Genomic DNA, 18,427 nt, shown 5'->3' with positions numbered 1-18,427 from the left:
GCCCTTTCTAAAGGGCTGAGGTCGCGCCTGAAATTCGACGTCGGCCTTGAGGCATCTGGATTCTCCCTATCGGCTCTCTCTCCTGGTAGTGCCATATCCGGTGGGTGGGTTATCGTGTCCGGTGGTTGGGGTGTCGTGTCCGATGCGTCTTCGTCTTCGTCGCCACCGATGCCTACGTTGGGAGGCACCATTGATACGGGACGTAGAAGCTCACGGAGCAGTGGACGCCCGCCCGGTGGTCTTGTTTGTAGTGGGGCTATTCCGTGGAGGTGTTGGCATGCACTTGTATCCGCGCGAGCGAACATAGCGGTTGCGAGATGGTGGACGTACTCCTCCACGGTCGGTGTCCGGGTGTCCCTGTGAATTACGTCATTACGGACGTACCTCGGAGCTCCTACGATCAGGCGCAGGCATCTGTTCTGCTGGACCTGGAGTCTCTTCTTCTGGTATGCGGGGCAGAGGGCATACCAGGCTGGGGCCGCATACGTCAAGCGGGAACGGACGTAGGCTCCGTAGACTCTTAGTTTGGTTTTAGTGGTAAGCTTCGAACTGAATAGTGAGTGAAGCATCGACCGGGCCGCCGCTGCCTGGCATACGACGTGATCAACTGTGGGGGCCACAATATGGGCCTTTGAAAGTAGTTTCCATAGCTGCAAAGTGGCGCTACTAGATGGCATTATAACATTCGTTTCAGTACTGAGTGAACTTGTACATATCTCGAATTTCGTAAGGGTGGCGGGCGCGAACCCAATTTGACGTAGGTTAAAGGCCGATTCACACCAATTGCGTACACGTGACATATGCGTAGTGACGCGCGTGAACCCCTAACACATCGGGTTACGCATACGTCCATGCTTTACGGAAGAGGTGCGCCATGTTTAATTCAGTTCCATACATTACAACGCAATGGTACGCGCTACGTCTACGCTTACGCAGCCCGTGTGAACGAGCTATAAATCCTGCCGGTTTTTTTTATATGAACTTATTCAAAAATAATTATTAAGTGCCTTCTTACATAAATATTTATTATATTATAATTTGCAAAAGAAAAGCCATGCGATGTTCTTGTATCAAAATAGTATGCATTTTCCGATCTTGTAAAGTACCGCGTCCAGGTACAGTCGCACACTTAACTGATTTATCAGAATTTATTCAGTATACTAGTTACTTGCTTAGTCATTGACAAGTGTAAATTAAAAATTTATAACACCCCCGACAATCCAAAGTAACTGAGTTTTCCAAAACATCATTTTCAAATAAATAATTATGTATTTAGGCAACGTCCATCTTGACAGCTTGACATTTGTCTATTGACATAATATTATGAACCTAACGGTTATCTAACCTTCTTTTCTACAAGAAAACTAGAAAAGAGCTGATAACTCTTAAACGGCTGAACCAATTTTTTTAGATTATAGCTAAGAACACTCTCGATCAAACCACCTTTCAAACAAAAAAAAAGTAAATTAAAATCGGTTCATTCGTTTAGGCGCTACGATGCCACAGACAGATACACAGATACACACGTCAAACTTATAACACCTCTCTTTTTTGGTCGGGGGTTAAAAAAGAAGTAAGTAAGAAAAATAAAGAAGTAGTAAGAAGAAAGTAGTTTAAGTATGATACTGAATATCATATTGAACGCCTTACTGTACAGACAACGACAAAAATGCGGAGTGTATTAATTATTATTGCTGCTTTGTACTACCTATCCCAAAGGAATAGAAACCGGCGATTCGCCATGACTGTACACGCTGACTACATCCGCTCCGCTCGACACTAGAACGCTCATAGAAGGCAGAGGCGCTCCTGCAATGGTCAGCGCCGACAGCTACGCGGCGCAGACGCACGACGCGTGCAGCCGCGTAACTATGAGCGCTGACCACCGTGCGCGCTGATAGCTACGCGTCTTTCAAAAACGCTTCCTATATATAAGTTTATATATCTCGGCCATCAGCGCCGATGGTGCGCGTGCGGTCGGCGTGAGACTAAAATCAGCCATACTTCTATGCACGAATGTACCATGCACAATATGCGATAACCTGCATATTATAGTAAAGCATATACTACATAATCTACCCGTGGCGTAAACAATGATAGGTAACAATCGAAATGCAGATTTTACGCCTTTGCAAATCAATGCGACTGTTTATTTATGAGCATTTTCCTTGTAGAAAATAATCTTCAATTTACATAGTCTTCATTTCTCTGTCTTCTTAGTTTTCCTCATTCCTTAAGAGGTCGAGACCCGATTCGACATTGACCCAAGTCGGTAACTGGATGGGTGGCCGACTTTGGAGGTTCAAATTTGGCTTTTTCGCTTCCTCTGTATCTCAGGTCCCGGTTAAGGTGAACGCACACTTATCTGAGCCGAACGCGTCGAACGAGTCGTACGAAACGAATTTTAGAATTCTGTGTATGAAATCTCATGAAACCTCGCACACTTCCCCGCGTCGAATCATCCGAATCGGAAGTGTGCGAGGTTCCATGAGATTTCATACACAGAATTCTAAAATTCGACGCGTAAGTTCGACGCGTTCGGCTCGGATAAGTGTGCGTTCATCTTTATTATTATCATTAATAGACTAAGAGTCAGCGCGTGCCAGACCTTCGTTATTTTATAAAAGCTAAAAGTTTCTCTGCGTATTATCCCCAACACAGGGAGGAACAATCAGCGACTATGAAGTTTGGATCATGGTGGCTTTGGGAGATAACAGTGTAAAAAATCTTACGTCAAATTTTTTAATATTTTCTTCGGAATAGTATTGATAAAAATCGCATCATGCATTGCCATAGACACTTAGGCTCAGATCTATTATCTATAGAGGTCACTTTGTCTTTGCTCAGACTTAAGACACTGTTAAAACGAGACAGCGTTATACCGCTGGCATAAATCTGTCTCGTTTTAACTGAAACTTAAGTCTAAGCAAAGTCAAAGTGCGCTCTGGACTTCGTCTGTGTTGGTGTTAGCTGGCGGGCGTGCTCGGCCTTTTTGGAGTGTTTTTTTTTTGTTAAAACTGACTGGAAAGCGCTCTAAGGGGGTGCCGTGCGTGTGTCGGCGAGCGCCGGCACAGACGGGGTCCATACTTGTATAGTTTAACTAACTTGTTACAAATAACTACAAACTTGACATTGGCTAATCTTTGTAAAGCCAGACGAGAGAAAAAAAAAGTGCGCTCTATAGATTCAACCTAAGTGTCGTGGTAGCCCCCTGCCAGATGCCTTCACAGTTTAAAAAATTTAAGGGTGTCTGGCAGGGGACATCTTTATTACCTGAATATCTCCCAAAGCCATGATCCAAACTTCATACTTCGTTGATCGTTCCTCCCTGTGTTGGGGACAATACGCAGAGTTTTCAGCTATTATAAAATAACAAAGGTCTGGCACTCGCTGGCTCTCTCTATAACATCTAACAAAATTATCAAAATATTTGCTGTAGACATTACTTATTATTCATCCCATAGGCAACTTTTTATCCCGGAAAATCAATGAGTTCCCACGGGATTTTTAAAAACCTAAATCTACGAGGACTAAGTCGTTGGAATCATATATTTTTTACCCGATTGCGGCAAAGCAAAAAGGAAAAGTTATGATTTTAGCAGTCTATATATGTATGTATGTATCCAGATTTTGTGTGTTCCACCGTAGCGCCTAAACTAAAAATATAATAAATATTCATGATCTAAAGGGATTTAACCGCGACTGCTCACATCAGGAAAGAATATTTGTTTTCCTTAAAAAATGACTTAATATTGTATGCAGGTGGTATGTAGGTAGCATGAGGTATGGAGGTGAATGAATAAAATTAATTTGTCAGCATCATAATACTTAATCATTTTGTTATGATTTATTGCAATTTCGTCATTTCATAGCATTAGTAATTCATACCTATACTCTGTGCCTATACTTCATAGATTCGCTAGTTTTTAACCCCCGACCCAAAAGACGGGTGTTATAAGTTTGACGTGTGTATCTGTGTATCTGTGTGTCTGTGTATCTGTCTGTGGCATCGTAGCGCCTAAACGAATGAACCGATTTTAATTTAGTTTTTTTTGTTTGAAAGGTGGCTTGATCGAGTGTTCTTAGCTATAATCCAAAAAAATTGGTTCAGCCATTTAAAAGTTATCAGCTCTTTTCTAGTTTTCTTGCAGAAAAGAAGGTTAACTAACCGTTAGGTTCATAATATTATGTCAATTGACAAATGTCAAGCTGTCGAGATGGACGTTACCCGGATACATAATTATTTATTTGAAAATGATGTTTTGGAAAACTCAGATACTTTGGATCGTAGGCGCGGAATAGCTATAATCCTAGAAAATCGGCTCAGCCGTTTGAAAGTTATCAGCTGTTTTCTAGTTACTGTAACCTTCACTTGTCGGGGGTGTTATAAATTTTTAATTTACGCTTGTATAGTGAACAAGATAAAGTTGAAAACTAAAATCCAATGAAATATTATAGTAAAATTGTTTTTCTGTCGCTTGGTATATTTTAATGTTGTAGTACATTTATATTTATGACTCAAATTTTTTCCTTTTTCTTTTGACATCCCACTCGATACAAAAGCAATAAAAATTTTTGGATACCCGCACTTTTTTACGTCCGTTAGGTCAATTTTTTTCGTATAAAATGTACCATAGATGTCACCCGGACTTTTACGACGAATCAATTGACACCTCATTCATCAATATCGGCCCAGTAGTTTAGGCGCTACGGTGGAGCATCCATTATCTGTATACAAACATACACACATATACATACATAGACTGCTAAAATCATAACCCTTCCTTTTGGCTTTGCCGCACTCGGGTAAAAAGAGTGGCAAAATGCCCTTTTTGCATTTAGCCATTAAATTATAATTTAATTTTGCACTTTAAAAAAAAAATTGGTTGTCTGTAAAGTCGGTTTACTGACGATAGTTGAACGTGACAACAAAGGACGATTGTGCTTCTTTGTCGCTCGTTCCGCGCTCTCGCTTGCACTTCAAGCCTTACATGGAACGCCTCAGAGCGAGGTAACGCCGCATGAGTCATGTTTTTTCGTGCGTGCAGCCGGCTCTATCTATACTTCTATACTAATAAATAAAATTGGAGTGTCTGTCTGTAATTTCGAAATAACTACCTCATATTAAGCTCATATGGTTATTTGAACGATACCATAACTGAATCACACGTTTTTAAAATTTTTGTCTGTCTGTCTGTCTGTCTGTATGTCTGTCTGTCTGTCTGTCTGTCTGTCTGTTTAAAAAGGCTAATCTTTGGAACGGCTGGACCGATTTTGACGGGACTTTCACAGGCAAGTAGAGGATTGACCAGGGCATAAAATAGGCTACTTTTTTAACCGACTTTCAAAAAGGGAGTTGTGTTTTTCTACCTATGTACACCGAAATCTCCGAGATTTCTGAACCGATTTGCGTCATTTCTTTTTTAATCGATAGAGGAACTTTGCGACATTGTTTCATAAAAAATTTGGATTCCAACTCCTCAATCCTGATGCTGCAGGGGATCTGACCTATCCACGCGGGCGAAGCTGCGGGCATCAGCTAGTCGAATTATAAGACGTTGTCACGTCAAAAAACAAGCTTGCATTTAAAGATGACACACAAAACGCCCTTGAACCGTCGAGTCGGTTGGCGACATGGTACAGCGTTCGATTACAGGCTAAATAAAACATTAAACGTACAAACTGGTTGTAGAGCCCGGGTCATTTAACTAGCGTCCGAGACAGACGCGGCCAAGGGTGTGCTGGTCAAACGTGATACTGTTCCGTAGGTAGGTACAAGGAACAACAAGCCTAATTCACTAAATTCATCTAACCCATTACCGGCTTATCTATATAACTAATAAATAAAATTGGAGTGTCTGTCTGTAATTTCGAAATAACTACCACATATTAAGGTCATATGGTTATTTATACCATACTACCATATGGTATTAATACCATAACTGAATCACACGTTTTTAAAATTTTTGTCTGTCTGTCTGTCTGTCTGTTTGAAAAGGCTAATCTTCGGAACGGCTGAACCGATTTTAACGGGATTTTCACATACAAGTAGAGGATTGACCAGGGTGTAACATAGGCTACTTTTTTAACCGACTTTCAAGAAGGAAGTTGTGTTTTTCTACCTATGTACACCGAAATCTCCGAGATTTCTGAACCGATTTGCGTCATTTCTTTTTTAATCGATAGAGGAACTTTGCGACAATGTTTCATAAAAAATTTGGATTCCAACTCCTCAATCCTGATGCTGCAGGGGATCTGACCAATCCACGCGGGCGAAGCTGCGGGCATCAGCTAGTTAAAAGTAAAATTCTTCTGCCTATACTGAGCCTTTATTGCTTTAATTATACTTAATCTTGTACGTTTATTTAATAAGGAACCCTAAAACATTAAGAGCATAGAATAATAATTTATTATCAGTACAAAACACATAATATGCTAATTTTTGTTTGTTATACTTAGTTCGTCCTTTCCAAAATCGGGAACGATTTGATTGACTTTGATTTGAACTTATATACTAATTTAATAAGTAGGTATTATCATATGGCTCTATTTTTAGGATTCCGTACCTCAAAAGGAAAAACGGAACCCTTATAGGAAAATTTTGTTGTCTGTCTGTGCGTCTGTCTGTCCGTCCGCCCATCCGTCGTGTCTGTCAAGTGTCCAGAAACCTATAGGGTACTTCCCGTTGACCTAGAATCATGTTTGGTAGAAAGGTAGGTCTTATAGCAAAAGTACAGGAATAAATCTGAAAACCGCAAATTTGAGGTTACATCATGAAAAAAAAATTAAAATTTGTTTCAATTTTCAAAATAAGATAACTATACCAAGTGGGGTATCATATAAAAGGGCTTTATACTTGTACATCCTAAAACAGATTTTGTTTATTTTTAATAGTTTTTGATTTATCGTGCAAAATGTTGAAAAAAATACCCGAGTACGGATTCCTCAGTGCTCGAGTCTGACTCGCACTTGGCCGGTTTTTTTATCTTCGTCATTATCATCGTCGTCAATCGATAGATATCCAGTGTCCACAGCTGGACATAAGTTCTCCAGCTGGAGAGTTCTTCATAATATTCTCAAGTGTGTGAAGTTTGTCAACCCTTTTTTTTTCTCGTGAGGAAAATCCAAATTCAAATTCAAATTCAAAATGTTTTTATTCAATTAGACTTTTACAAGTTCTTTCGAATCGTCAAAAGCATCTACCACTGGTTCGGAATGCCTTTCCTACCGAGAAGAACCAGCAAGAAACTCGGCGGTTGCTCTTTTCAAAGATTTGATATACAATATTATGCCATGTATAAAAGCAATTGAAGTTCTGCGCATTGCTGGAGCGAATCGCAGGTCAAATCCACGCTTTTTTATCATTTACATAATCTTCGATAGTATAATATGCTTTTCTCAGGAGCATATTTTTAATAGATTTTTTGAACCTGTGTAAAGGCAAGTCCAAAATTGGCTGAGGAATTTCGTTATAGAAGATTATACCCATTCCCACAAATGACTTTTGGACCTTCCTGAGGCGGAGCGTAGGAGTCGCAAGCCTGTTACGGTGTCTAGTCAGCCTGTTGTGTAGATCGCCAACCTTCTTGTAACTAAGAATATTTTGTCTTACAAAAATTATGTTTTTGTAAATATATTGAGAGGCTACGGAATCTGTCATGGATACCACCGACCACGGGGGAGCACAGTGGTTATGTCGGACTCCTACCGACTAAAAACCTCACGTCAAAAAAGGTCTGTCAACCTGCACTTAGTCAAACGTTGATCATCAATAATGATGATGACTAACCCCGTGGCTTTTTAACCCCCGACCCAAAAAGAGGGGTGTTATAAGTTTGACGTGTGTATCTGTGTATCTGTCTGTGGCATCGTAGCTCATAAACTAATCCGATTTTAATTTAGTTTTCCTCGTTTGAAAGGTAGCTTAACCGAGTCCAAGATAATCGGTTCAGCCGTTTGAAAGTTATCAGCTCTTTTCTAGTTACTGTAACCGCCACTTGTCGGGGGTGTTATACATTTTTAATTTACACTTGTATGACATGACTAATTTCTAGAAATCCCGATCGACTATGACATAAGGAAAGACGGAAGAATCCAATTGGTCTAATAAATTGAATAGGTAATATTATTAACAGTGATTTTCCTTGATGTGGTTGTGACATGTTTACCTGATTAGTTGGTTTTAAATAGATTATGGATTCACCTTGAAATTGATACTTAATACATGGTTTCATGTAAATACAGGTTACCTAGGCACATAACTAGATACCTATATACCTATACCTAGTACCTAAAGTTACTTAATACCTATTGAGTGGGTATTGTTTATGTCATAGGTACCTAGTTTAAGCTTAGTTACCTACCCCGTATTTTACGGGTTACCCCGTATTTCAGGGTATGATAATACAGAAACCCGAAAAAATACCCGACTAGACGGAACCCTCGGTGCACGAGTCTGACTCGCACTTGGCCGGTTTTTTTAAACCCTGCGGGGATTCTTTGATTTTTCGGAACAGAAAGAAGCATGTCTCTCCAGATCCATGCAAAAAATCTTGTATATCCGTTGCTCCATTGCGGCGTAATTGAAGGATAAACCAACCAACAAATACACTTTATTACTTAACTAGCCGATGCCCGCGACTTCGCCCGCGTGGATTTAGGTTTTTCAAAATCCCGTGCGAACTCTTTGATTTTCCGGAATAAAAAGTAGCCTATGTGCTAATCCAGGATATTATCTATCTCCATTTCAGTTAAATCCGTCAAGAAGTTTTTCAGTGAAGGAGTAACAAACATACACACACACACACACACAGATACACACACATACAAACTTTCTCCTTTATAATATTAGTGTGACTAGCCGATGCCCGCGACTTCGCCCGCGTGGATTTAGGTTTTTCAAAATCCCGTGGGAACTCTTTGATTTTCCGGAATAAAAAGTAGCCAGGATATTATCTATCTCCATTTCAGCCAAATTCGTCAAGTAGTTTTTGCGTGAAGGAGTAACAAACATACACACACACACACTATACACACAAACTTTCGCCTTTCTAATATTAGTGTGATTAATTAAAAAGCAATGTTTTGTATGTACAAAAGGAATTTTTGCTTAATATTCATATAGGTATCTCTCTATATGCCTTCTTAAAAAGTAAATAAAGTTTTCCTGTTGGCTTCGTGATGGCGCAAATAAAAAAACTTGTTAATTTGTGCTAGGCCCGGTACTTTACCTGTACAGTATTTACTGCCTTTGTTATTTATCCTTATGAGGGGTCTCTTCGCCACTCGCTCCATACAAACGTAGTTTGTCTCTCATTGGAATACTAACCAATCATATTCAATGGAATTTTGTAGAAACGTTCCGGGAACTAATGAAATCTGGAAAACCTATGTCTGTGGTTTTCCAGATTTCCGTTAAAATATTCGGTTTCAAAGTTACGCGGTCTTGAAAATTCACATACAAATCTTTGAGCCCCTGTAATTTTAAAACTACATATTTTTAGAAAAATCTAAAACACCACAGGCACAGATATTAGTTTCTAGAATATGTCTGCAATATTTCATGGACTTTGGTTGCTTAATATTCAAATGAAATTGGGGCTACGACTGTATGGAGTAAGTGACGGAGAGAGCCCTGTTAAATACTAAGTAGGTTTTTAGTTAGTTTTCTAGTTCAAAATGTACTTTATTACCAAGTATATCGATTTTTTTAATTATTGATTTCAAGTGGATTTAAATTGGATATTCCAAAAGGTATTCCCTAATCTTATATTAATTGTTGAAAATTCTCATAGACCTTAATTACTTATTAGTTTAGGTGGATATAATATATTATACCTATCGAACGATTCATATACCTTAAATATATATTTTATATTGTAATCAAATCTTTGAAAATAGCAACCGCCGAGTTTCTTGCTGGTTCTTCTCGGTAGGAAAGGCATTCCGAACCAGTGGTCTATGCTCTTGACGATTCAAAAGTACCCGTAAAAGTCTAATTGAATAAAAAAATTTGAATTAATTTGAATATCGATTTTCTTAATCATAATAAACCTATCGCGGCACCAAGTGCGGATTAGCAGACAGATTTCATCAAACATAGCTAAGGATAGGTATAGGTACTCAAAGAAGGAGTCAGACTTGCGCAGCGAGGGTTCCGTACTCGGGTATTTTTTCGACATTTTGTTCGATAAATCGAAAAATATTATGCATTAAAATAAATAAAAATCTATTTTAGAATGTACCTACAAGTAAAGCCCTTTCATATGATACCCCACTTCGTATAGTTATATTACTTTGAAAATTGAAACACATTTTTATTTTATTTTCCTGTGATGTAACCACAAATTCACAGTTTTCAGATTTATTCCTTTACTTGTGTACCTACCTACCTGCCAAATTTCATAATTCTAGGCCAACGGGAAGTACCATATAGGTTTCTTGACAGACAGACAGACAGACAGACAGACAACAAAGTGATCCTATAAAGAATCCCGTTTTTTCTTTTGAGGTACGGAACCCTAAAAACATACAATAATAAAGCTTTATTTACTTAATTCCATACAAAATCACTAAATGGTCTAAGATCCCGCCATACAACGACCTTCACCGAGCTGGTTAATGGATGATGTATTTTATATCCAATTTAATACTCATGTCAATGATAATATTGCATAATATGGGTTGCCTGAAAAATTTCAGTCCAGGATATGATTAATCCATACTACTTCCATATTATAAATGCGAAAGTGTGTCTGTCTGTCTGTCTGTCTGTCTGCTACCTTTTCACGGCCCAACAGCTAAACCGATTTTGACGAAATTTGGTACAGAGTTAGCTTATATCCCGGGGATGGACATACTAATACGGATACTTTTTATTCCGGAAATCAAAGAGTTCCCACGGGATTCCAAAATATCAGTCCGCTTTACCGATTTGCATGGGAACCGAGGTAGCTTGCGTCCTTGCAATTGACATAGGCAACTTTTTATCCCGGAAAATCAAATAGTTCCCATGGGACCTTTAAAAACCGAAATCCACGCGGACAAAGTCGCGGGCATCCTCTAGTTAATAATAATTTAAAAAAATACAACAAATGGCCTTGTTCACAAATTTAAAGTTGTTCAGCGAGCTATGGAGAGGGCTATGTTAGTTTCCCTGAGGAGACCGCAGGAGAACCAAGGTCACTGACATAGCCCAAACTATTAGCAAGCTGAAGTGGCAGTGGGCAGGCCATGCGTGTCGTAGAGGCGATGGCCGTTGGAGCCGGAAAGTCCTTGAGTGGAGACCGCGTTTAAGCAAGCGTAGTGTGGGACGCCCTCCAGCACGATGGACCGATGATATAAAGCGGCTGGCGGGAAGTGGCTGGATGAGGAAGGCTGAGGACCGGGTGTGGTGGCGCTCTATAGGGAAGGCCTATGTCCAACAGTGGAAGTCCACACTCCACAGGCTGATGATGATGAAAAATTATTTTTTAAAATTATTAATTAATTATTACCTGGACTGAATTTTTTTAGTCAACACATGTGCAACATATTTATTGACATGTTAAATTGAATTTTATATTCAATTTAACATGTCAATTTAAATAGTATACTTAACCATTTACCAACTCGGTGAAGGTCGTTCAAGTATTATAGCGGGATCCTATACTATTACAAGTGTTGATAAGTAATAAAGTTAGAGAACTTAAGAATAATTTTCGATTAGTATCCAAGTTAATATTCGACACTTATTTACTATCATTGTGTTTTATACTATCTGATGCCCGCGACTTCGCCCGCGTGGATTTAAGTTTTTCGAAATCCCGTGAGAACTCTTTGATTTTCCGGGATAAAAAGTGGCCTATGTGCTAATCCAGGATATTATCTATCTCCATTCCAAATTTCAGCCAAATCCGTCTAGTGCTTTTTGTGTGAAGGAGTAACAAATATACACAGACACACACACACATACAGACAAACTTTCGCCTTCATAATATTATAAATATATATATAGCGTGAAGATTTGAGCCGTAATAGCCTAGTGGTTAAGAGGTCCGCCTCCTATTCGGAAGGTCGAGGCTTCGATCCCGGGCACGCACCTCTAACTTTTCAGTTATGTGCGTTTTAAGCTGTTAAATACCTATCAGTTGCTTTGACGGTGAAGGAAAACATCGTGAGGAAACCTGCATCCCTGAGAGTTCTCCATAATGTCCTTAAAGATACACTAGTGAGGTCTGCCAATCTACACTTGGCCAGTGCTGAATTATGGCCTAAGCCCGTCTCATTCTGAGAGGAGACCCGTACTCAGTAGTGGGCCGGCGATGGGTTCATCATGATAACACATAATAACTAAATATATAAAAGGAAAATCTGACTGACTGACTGATCTATCAACGCACAGCTCGGGGCTGAAAGGCATGCACATAGCTATTATGACGTAGACATCCGCTAAGAAAGGATTTTGCAAAATTCAACCCCTAAGGAAGTAAAATAGGGGTTCGAAATTTTTGTAGTCCAGCCATACGCCCCTGTGTCATAGGTATAAATCTTCCTCTTGGATCACTCTATCTATTGGTGAAAACCGCATTAAAATCCGCTGCGTAGTTTAAATGATCTAAGCGTAGGTACAGACTACGGGAAGCGACTATGTTTTATACTATGTAAGTAGATATAATTTATCGTGAAGATGCATCAGGTATTATACCTATAGGAACTTGTAGGTGCCTATCGCATAGGTATAATACTTACCTATTTACACGTACGAATGATCGGACCGTATAAAAGATTGTCCGTCAGGTGTAGAGGATACATTCCCGCCACATTTGCGACGAGAGTGGGTGCGTTATTATATTTTTAAAAAAATATTTTTGTTTTTAATATTTGTTTTGTAAATATTGCTAAGTTTTGAACATTAAATTTAATAATATTTAAAAAAAAAACTTATATTTATTTTTTTAGTCTCTGCTTAGTGGTTTTTTTTTTCAAAGTTTTTTTTAATTTATTTAAAATTTAAAAAAAAAATTGAGTATTGGTGTGTTTGTTTGAGAATAGGATTAATAACTTGTACCTTACCAGTTACTATTTTGAGTGATAATTTAATAAAAAATCAAAATTTTATTGTTAATAAATTATTTTAATGCTTTTTGTAAAACGGCTTTTTTATCAAATAATAAACGAAGACTTTGCTTTTAGATGCTTTTAGATAATTTATAATTTAATAAAACTAAAGGTGATCCATACCATTAGCGAAAATTCGTATGTCTATGATCCATACCTACCTATTTACATTGACGTAGAGCAAAAAGCTTTTTGGCCAAATAGGTAACAAAAGAGGACTTTTCCTTTATATAATTTAGTGAAATCAAAGGTAACCGTGCCTATTTACGTTAACGTAGAACAATTTCTGAAAAAAAAAATTATGTGAAGTTTCGTATTCTTAATTAACTTTTAACTCGACGCTAAACAGTTAAGGAGACGCGGATGGACTGAAATTCAAAAGATCAAGATTCAAATTCTACCCATTAGATTTTTAGCCTTGAGCCTAAAATGGGCGTTATATTTTTAAAAGGAACTGATATGAAGCGTGGAATATTTTTTTATAACATGCTTTATATGCTTTTTTCAGGATCAAAATGTCTTCAATTACAAGTTGTGCGATCTTCGCTGTATGTGCTTTAATATGTAAGTTTAAAAAAATAATTAAAATTAATTTTGCTCTGCTGTAATTTAATAAACTGGAATCCAGTTATATTCAGAAATTCCCATTTTAAAAAAAGTTTTAGAAGCTTCTACAAGTTTTATTGCTAGTGTGGACTTTTCGCCAAATATTATTAAAAAAAAAATATTTTTGAACGAATGAATGTTTTTTTTTCCAGGCGCATCACAGCCCGTGGAAAAGTTGCCAGTACTGAAGCAACTCCCTGCTGAAGTGGTGTTCAGAGACTACAAGGAATTGGTGCTAGAGTGCGCAACTGAAGGCAAAGAGGAGGGTGTCAAGTAAGCAATATTTTTTATGATTTTATGGTCTGCTGTTATTATTATAACCGGTAATTTATGAGTCTTTTGTATTTTTATTATCTCACTATTTTCTGTTATGTATCTTTGTAAATACCGAGGCACTAACTATATTTTGCATTGTAATGCAAAATGTAGCGCCTCGGTACCAAATAGTATATATTCATGTCTAGGATAAAGATTACAAGCTTAAGCATCTAAGGATAAGCCATGAAAAAGAGTAAAAAGATAGATAGGTTTCCATACCATTTTCGCAAGCAACGAAGAATAGAGACAAACATTTAAGTATAGTTTTATTAAATTACTAGATTTCTAGTGGCTTCAAGTTCTATCAGCTGATTTATCAACTCGACCGATTTTGATCAAACTAAACTAAGTATTTCTTATTAGATATCAATATCATGTCTGAATAGGTACCTACGAATATGCCTTTAATTGTGATGCTATGGCAAACCCGCTTGAATTGTTTTTACACATATTATAGCACATAGGTATAATAATATAAAAAATATCTGATAATCGCCAATGTTTTGTTTATCTAGACCACCAACATTTCCTCTAGGTTGTAAAATAAATCGAAACAAAAGGTTTAGTTTAATTCCCTTTTGTGCAGATTAATATTCAAGTCAACATACTAAGTCCGTATTTATTACAGATATGAATGGCTGAAAGACGGCAAACCTTTCACGCCTATCTCCAAAGTATCCCAAAACGGTAACGAAGGTACCCTCATTTTCAAAAACCCCACTGTTAGCGAAGAAGGGGTTTACCAATGTCTCGCAGAATCACCCTTAGGGGTCGCAAGCTCTAGATTAGTCCACGTAAGACGTACATTCATGGATACACCAAAAGTAGAACTTCAAAAACACACGCCAATCGAGGGCAAAACATATAAATTGGACTGTAAGATACCCAATGCATATCCTAAACCAGAAATTGAATGGATGGTTGAAAGCGACAAGTCAAAGGAAGTTGTGGCTGGACAGAGGTGAGCATACGAAACTTAATTAGGTATTTGTAAAACGAGCTGATCTGACCGGTTTCGTTTGGGTGAAATTTGTAAAAATCGTATGTTAGTAGCGGTCCAATAGATAAATCCTACATATGTAATCTTAAGTTTTTTGTATCCAGTGGTCTGAATTGTACATTGAAATGTGTTATGATTTGGAAAAATAACTGGTCAGTTTCTTGCCGGCTCTCCTCAATAGAATCTGCTTTCTGAACCAATATAGAGTTACAATAGCTCAATGGTTGAGGAGAGGACATAATTCCGAAAAGTCAGCGGTTCTAACCCCACCCGTCAAACTATTGTCGTACCTACTCCTAGCACAAGCTTTACGCTTAGTTGGAGGAAAAAGGGGAACATTAGTCATAATTAGCATAGCTAATAATCTACATAAGATACACTATGTGAAACAAATAAATTTTGATTTTGGTTAGTTTCTCTATATAAATATAGATTTTGTTATCCAATCGATTTTAAAACACACTTTTTTTCAGATTCACCATATCCGACGAAGGAGACTTATACATGTCTAATGTAACAAAGGAAGACACTGGCAATAAGAAGTACCTTTGCATGGCCAAATCTCCAGCCTTGGACTCAGAGGTTGTCTTGGCTGAGCATGTGTTAGTGGACGTCGTGGGAGGAAAAGAGGGAGACCATGAGGTAGTCCAGCAGTATGTGACCAAAGACACTACCCTGAAGGCTGGAGAAAGCGTCTATTTATACTGTATTTATGGTGGAAAGTGAGTACTAATAATTTCTTATTTGTACGGAAGTTTGGCCGAATCACCGCCTAATGGACTTTTAGGTTCTTTTGGCTGAGTATTTATTAATTGATCACTTATTATTGATTTAGTGATTGATGTATTAATTGACAGTCGCTTCAGTTCTGAGTGAACATACATATTGTAGAGGCATGCAGCCTCTTTTAAGACTGGCAGCTGTGACGAAAACAACACACTTTGCAGCTGTCACTTAGAGAACACAATTTGGATACGGAACGATTCAAAATATCCTGCTGGCCTGGACGAACTCCGGGCAGCGCATTCACCTTAGAAACATCAAGACCGCAACACCTCGGTCTAGCATCAAGCTCCGGCCCTCGTTTTATACCACAGTTTTTATTATAACTACAGCCATATTGTAAATAATTGTTCATATAATACAAAGTGTAAATATGTAAGCAGCATTTCATTTATCAGTCACATTCGCTGCTACGATATCACAAATTTTGTCACTGGCTGTAAGCGATACCGTAGCTTAGCGGTCAGAGCGTCGGGCGCGGACCTAGAAGACGGAGGTTTGAGTCCTGCCGCTTTCGTATTTTTTGATACGTATTCAAAAATTAATTATTAATTGATATCGTCGGAGGTCGGGATAAAGTTCTTAAAAACTAACTTTATTTCTAACTTAACTGTTGGTCTAACTTACATTTTTGGTAAGTTAGACCAAAGATTGAGTGCAAATTATACCTACTTAATGGAATTTAAGATGCAGTTTAAGTAATTGCATAAGTAGTTATCACAAAAAAACAGGTTCTCTAGCAATTTCAGGATTCTACTAATGATGGATGTGGATATTAAATGCTGTTTTTCTAATTTTTACCCGTCTTTTCAGCCCGCTAGCTCATCCCGACTGGTTCAAAGACGGTAAAGACATCAACAACAGTCCCAAAGACCGCGTCACTCGATACAACAAGAGCGTCGGCAAACGGCTCATCATCAAAGAGGTGCTGCCCGAAGACCAAGGCGAATACACCTGTGTGATCGACAATGAGGTTGGAAAAGTACAGAAGCACACTTTCAACGTTAAAGTTGTCAGTGAGTATATGATTTTTTCTAAATTTCATTCATATAGGTAATGATTTTAAGCACTTCAAGCAAAAAAAATTTCAACTACTGAGCACTGGCTAAAAGAATTTGATTTTCCTTAGTAGTTAGTTAGGTAACTAGAATTTCATAGGTAGGTACAAACAAACAACTACATAGGTAGAAAAACACAACTCCCTTTTTGAAAGTCGGTTAAAAAAGTAGCCTATGTTACTCCCTGGTCAATCCTCTACTTGTCTGTGAAAATCCCGTCAAAATCGGTTCAGCCGTTCCGAAAATTAGCCTTTTCAAACAGACAGACAGACAAAATTTTTAAAAAGTGTGATTCAGTGTTGGTGTCGTTCAAATAACCATATGAGCTTAATATGAGGTGGTTATTTCGAAATTACAGACAGACACTCCAATTTTGTTTATTAGTATAGATAGATATGGATATACATAGCCATTAAGTAAGAATATAATACAAATATATCAATTTTTTTCACAGGTGCTCCCCAATACGTCAAGCAACCTGAACAAAAGCTGATAGTTAAGCAAGGACAAGACGTTACGATCCCCTGCCAAGTACAAGCAATCCCTGAAGCCAAGCTTTCCTGGACCTACAACAGCAAGAACCTTCCAGAAAAACTCCACGCACATACTTCATCCCAAGGAAACGTGGCCACTTCAGATCTAGTCATCCAGAATGTGCAGAAATCTGACAGCGGCTACTACGGGTGCAGGGCACAGAACGAATATGGCGACGTCTACGCTGAGACTTTGGTCTATGTACAGTAAATCATGAGTTTACTGAGATTTTTTGATAAATTTCATAATAAATGATTGTCAAATACGGAAACTTGAATTTGATTTCAGTAATTCATCAAAATTCACAGCCCTTACAACCTGTCCATCCAAATTCGAAGTTGTTAAGCCCTTTTGTCATATCATCACTACCAACATATAGTAACTTAAGGGGCATGACACGGGTTTGCCCGCATAATTCAAATTTAATTTGGTTTTTCATTATCATTATTTGGTTATCATTTAGCATTTTGTAAACTAATACGACAAAGTAGGCTTATGGTATTCTAATTCCACAAATGGCAGTATCATCTTGAAAAAATCTTTACTTGAAAGTGTTCAGTTTAAGAAATTAGTCAAAATAATGTGTTTGACGTGAGTTACTCACAATTACTATTACTAATTTCTTAAACTGTGAGGATGATACTGCCATTGTCGCAATTAAAATGGCATAAGCCTACTTTGTCGTATTAGTTCACAAATTGCGAAAAACCAAATTAAATTCGAATTACGCGGGCAGACCCGTCTCATGCACCTTAATATTAAGGAGTTTTATTTGAATATTTTAATTCATTGGAGTCTTAGATTAAGTAATTTTGAATTTTTTCCAATAAAACTTTTGCCTATAAACAGTTTAATCAAAAGTTCCTCAAGTTAAGAATGTGTAGTTAGTATATTTTAAGGACTTGAAATAGCAAGCGTCCCGGGCGCTTGCAAAATGCTATATCAAGTCTTTTTAAAATAAAGTAGGACGAGAACTTGGCCATGAAAAAAATGATTTATGGGAAAAAGATTTTTGCATAATAGAAACCCT

The 18,427-nt window shown here is 37.9% G+C and overlaps 1 protein-coding gene and 1 long non-coding RNA gene across 2 annotated transcripts; one reads left to right on the top strand and one right to left on the bottom strand.

Annotated features, from left to right (window-relative positions):
• Positions 1 to 620: 620 nt before the first annotated feature.
• LOC123878755 lies at positions 621 to 16,612 on the bottom strand. The gene is made up of 3 exons (XR_006798871.1): positions 16,220 to 16,612; positions 5,914 to 5,917; positions 621 to 705 (listed from the first exon to the last, which is right to left on the bottom strand). It is a non-coding gene; the product is annotated as an uncharacterized LOC123878755 (long non-coding RNA).
• LOC123878750 (hemolin-like) lies at positions 12,724 to 17,668 on the top strand. Its single transcript, XM_045926051.1, has 7 exons — positions 12,724 to 12,818; positions 13,607 to 13,662; positions 13,857 to 13,977; positions 14,651 to 14,983; positions 15,496 to 15,744; positions 16,619 to 16,821; positions 17,318 to 17,668. Exons 2-7 carry the CDS (start codon positions 13,614 to 13,616, stop codon positions 17,605 to 17,607), a joined length of 1,245 nt encoding a protein of 414 aa, XP_045782007.1. The 5' UTR covers positions 12,724 to 12,818; positions 13,607 to 13,613; the 3' UTR covers positions 17,608 to 17,668.
• The last annotated feature ends 759 nt before the right edge of the window (positions 17,669 to 18,427 follow it).

The sequence above is a fragment of the Maniola jurtina genome, chromosome 26 (assembly GCF_905333055.1).
Source record: "Maniola jurtina chromosome 26, ilManJurt1.1, whole genome shotgun sequence".
In the NCBI taxonomy this organism is placed as follows: domain Eukaryota; kingdom Metazoa; phylum Arthropoda; class Insecta; order Lepidoptera; family Nymphalidae; genus Maniola; species Maniola jurtina.
This window is presented reverse-complemented; position numbering and strand designations above follow the sequence as displayed.

What these genes read in the sequence shown, in the direction of transcription:
- LOC123878750 (XM_045926051.1), top strand. Translation starts at nt 13,614, where the DNA reads ATGTCTTCAATTACAAGTTGTGCGATCTTCGCTGTATGTGCTTTAATA. An exon ending in GAAGTTGTGGCTGGACAGAG is followed by an intron (nt 14,984 to 15,495) that starts GTGAGCATACGA and finishes ACTTTTTTTCAG; the next exon opens with ATTCACCATATCCGACGAAG. An exon ending in TACTGTATTTATGGTGGAAA is followed by an intron (nt 15,745 to 16,618) that starts GTGAGTACTAAT and finishes CCGTCTTTTCAG; the next exon opens with CCCGCTAGCTCATCCCGACT.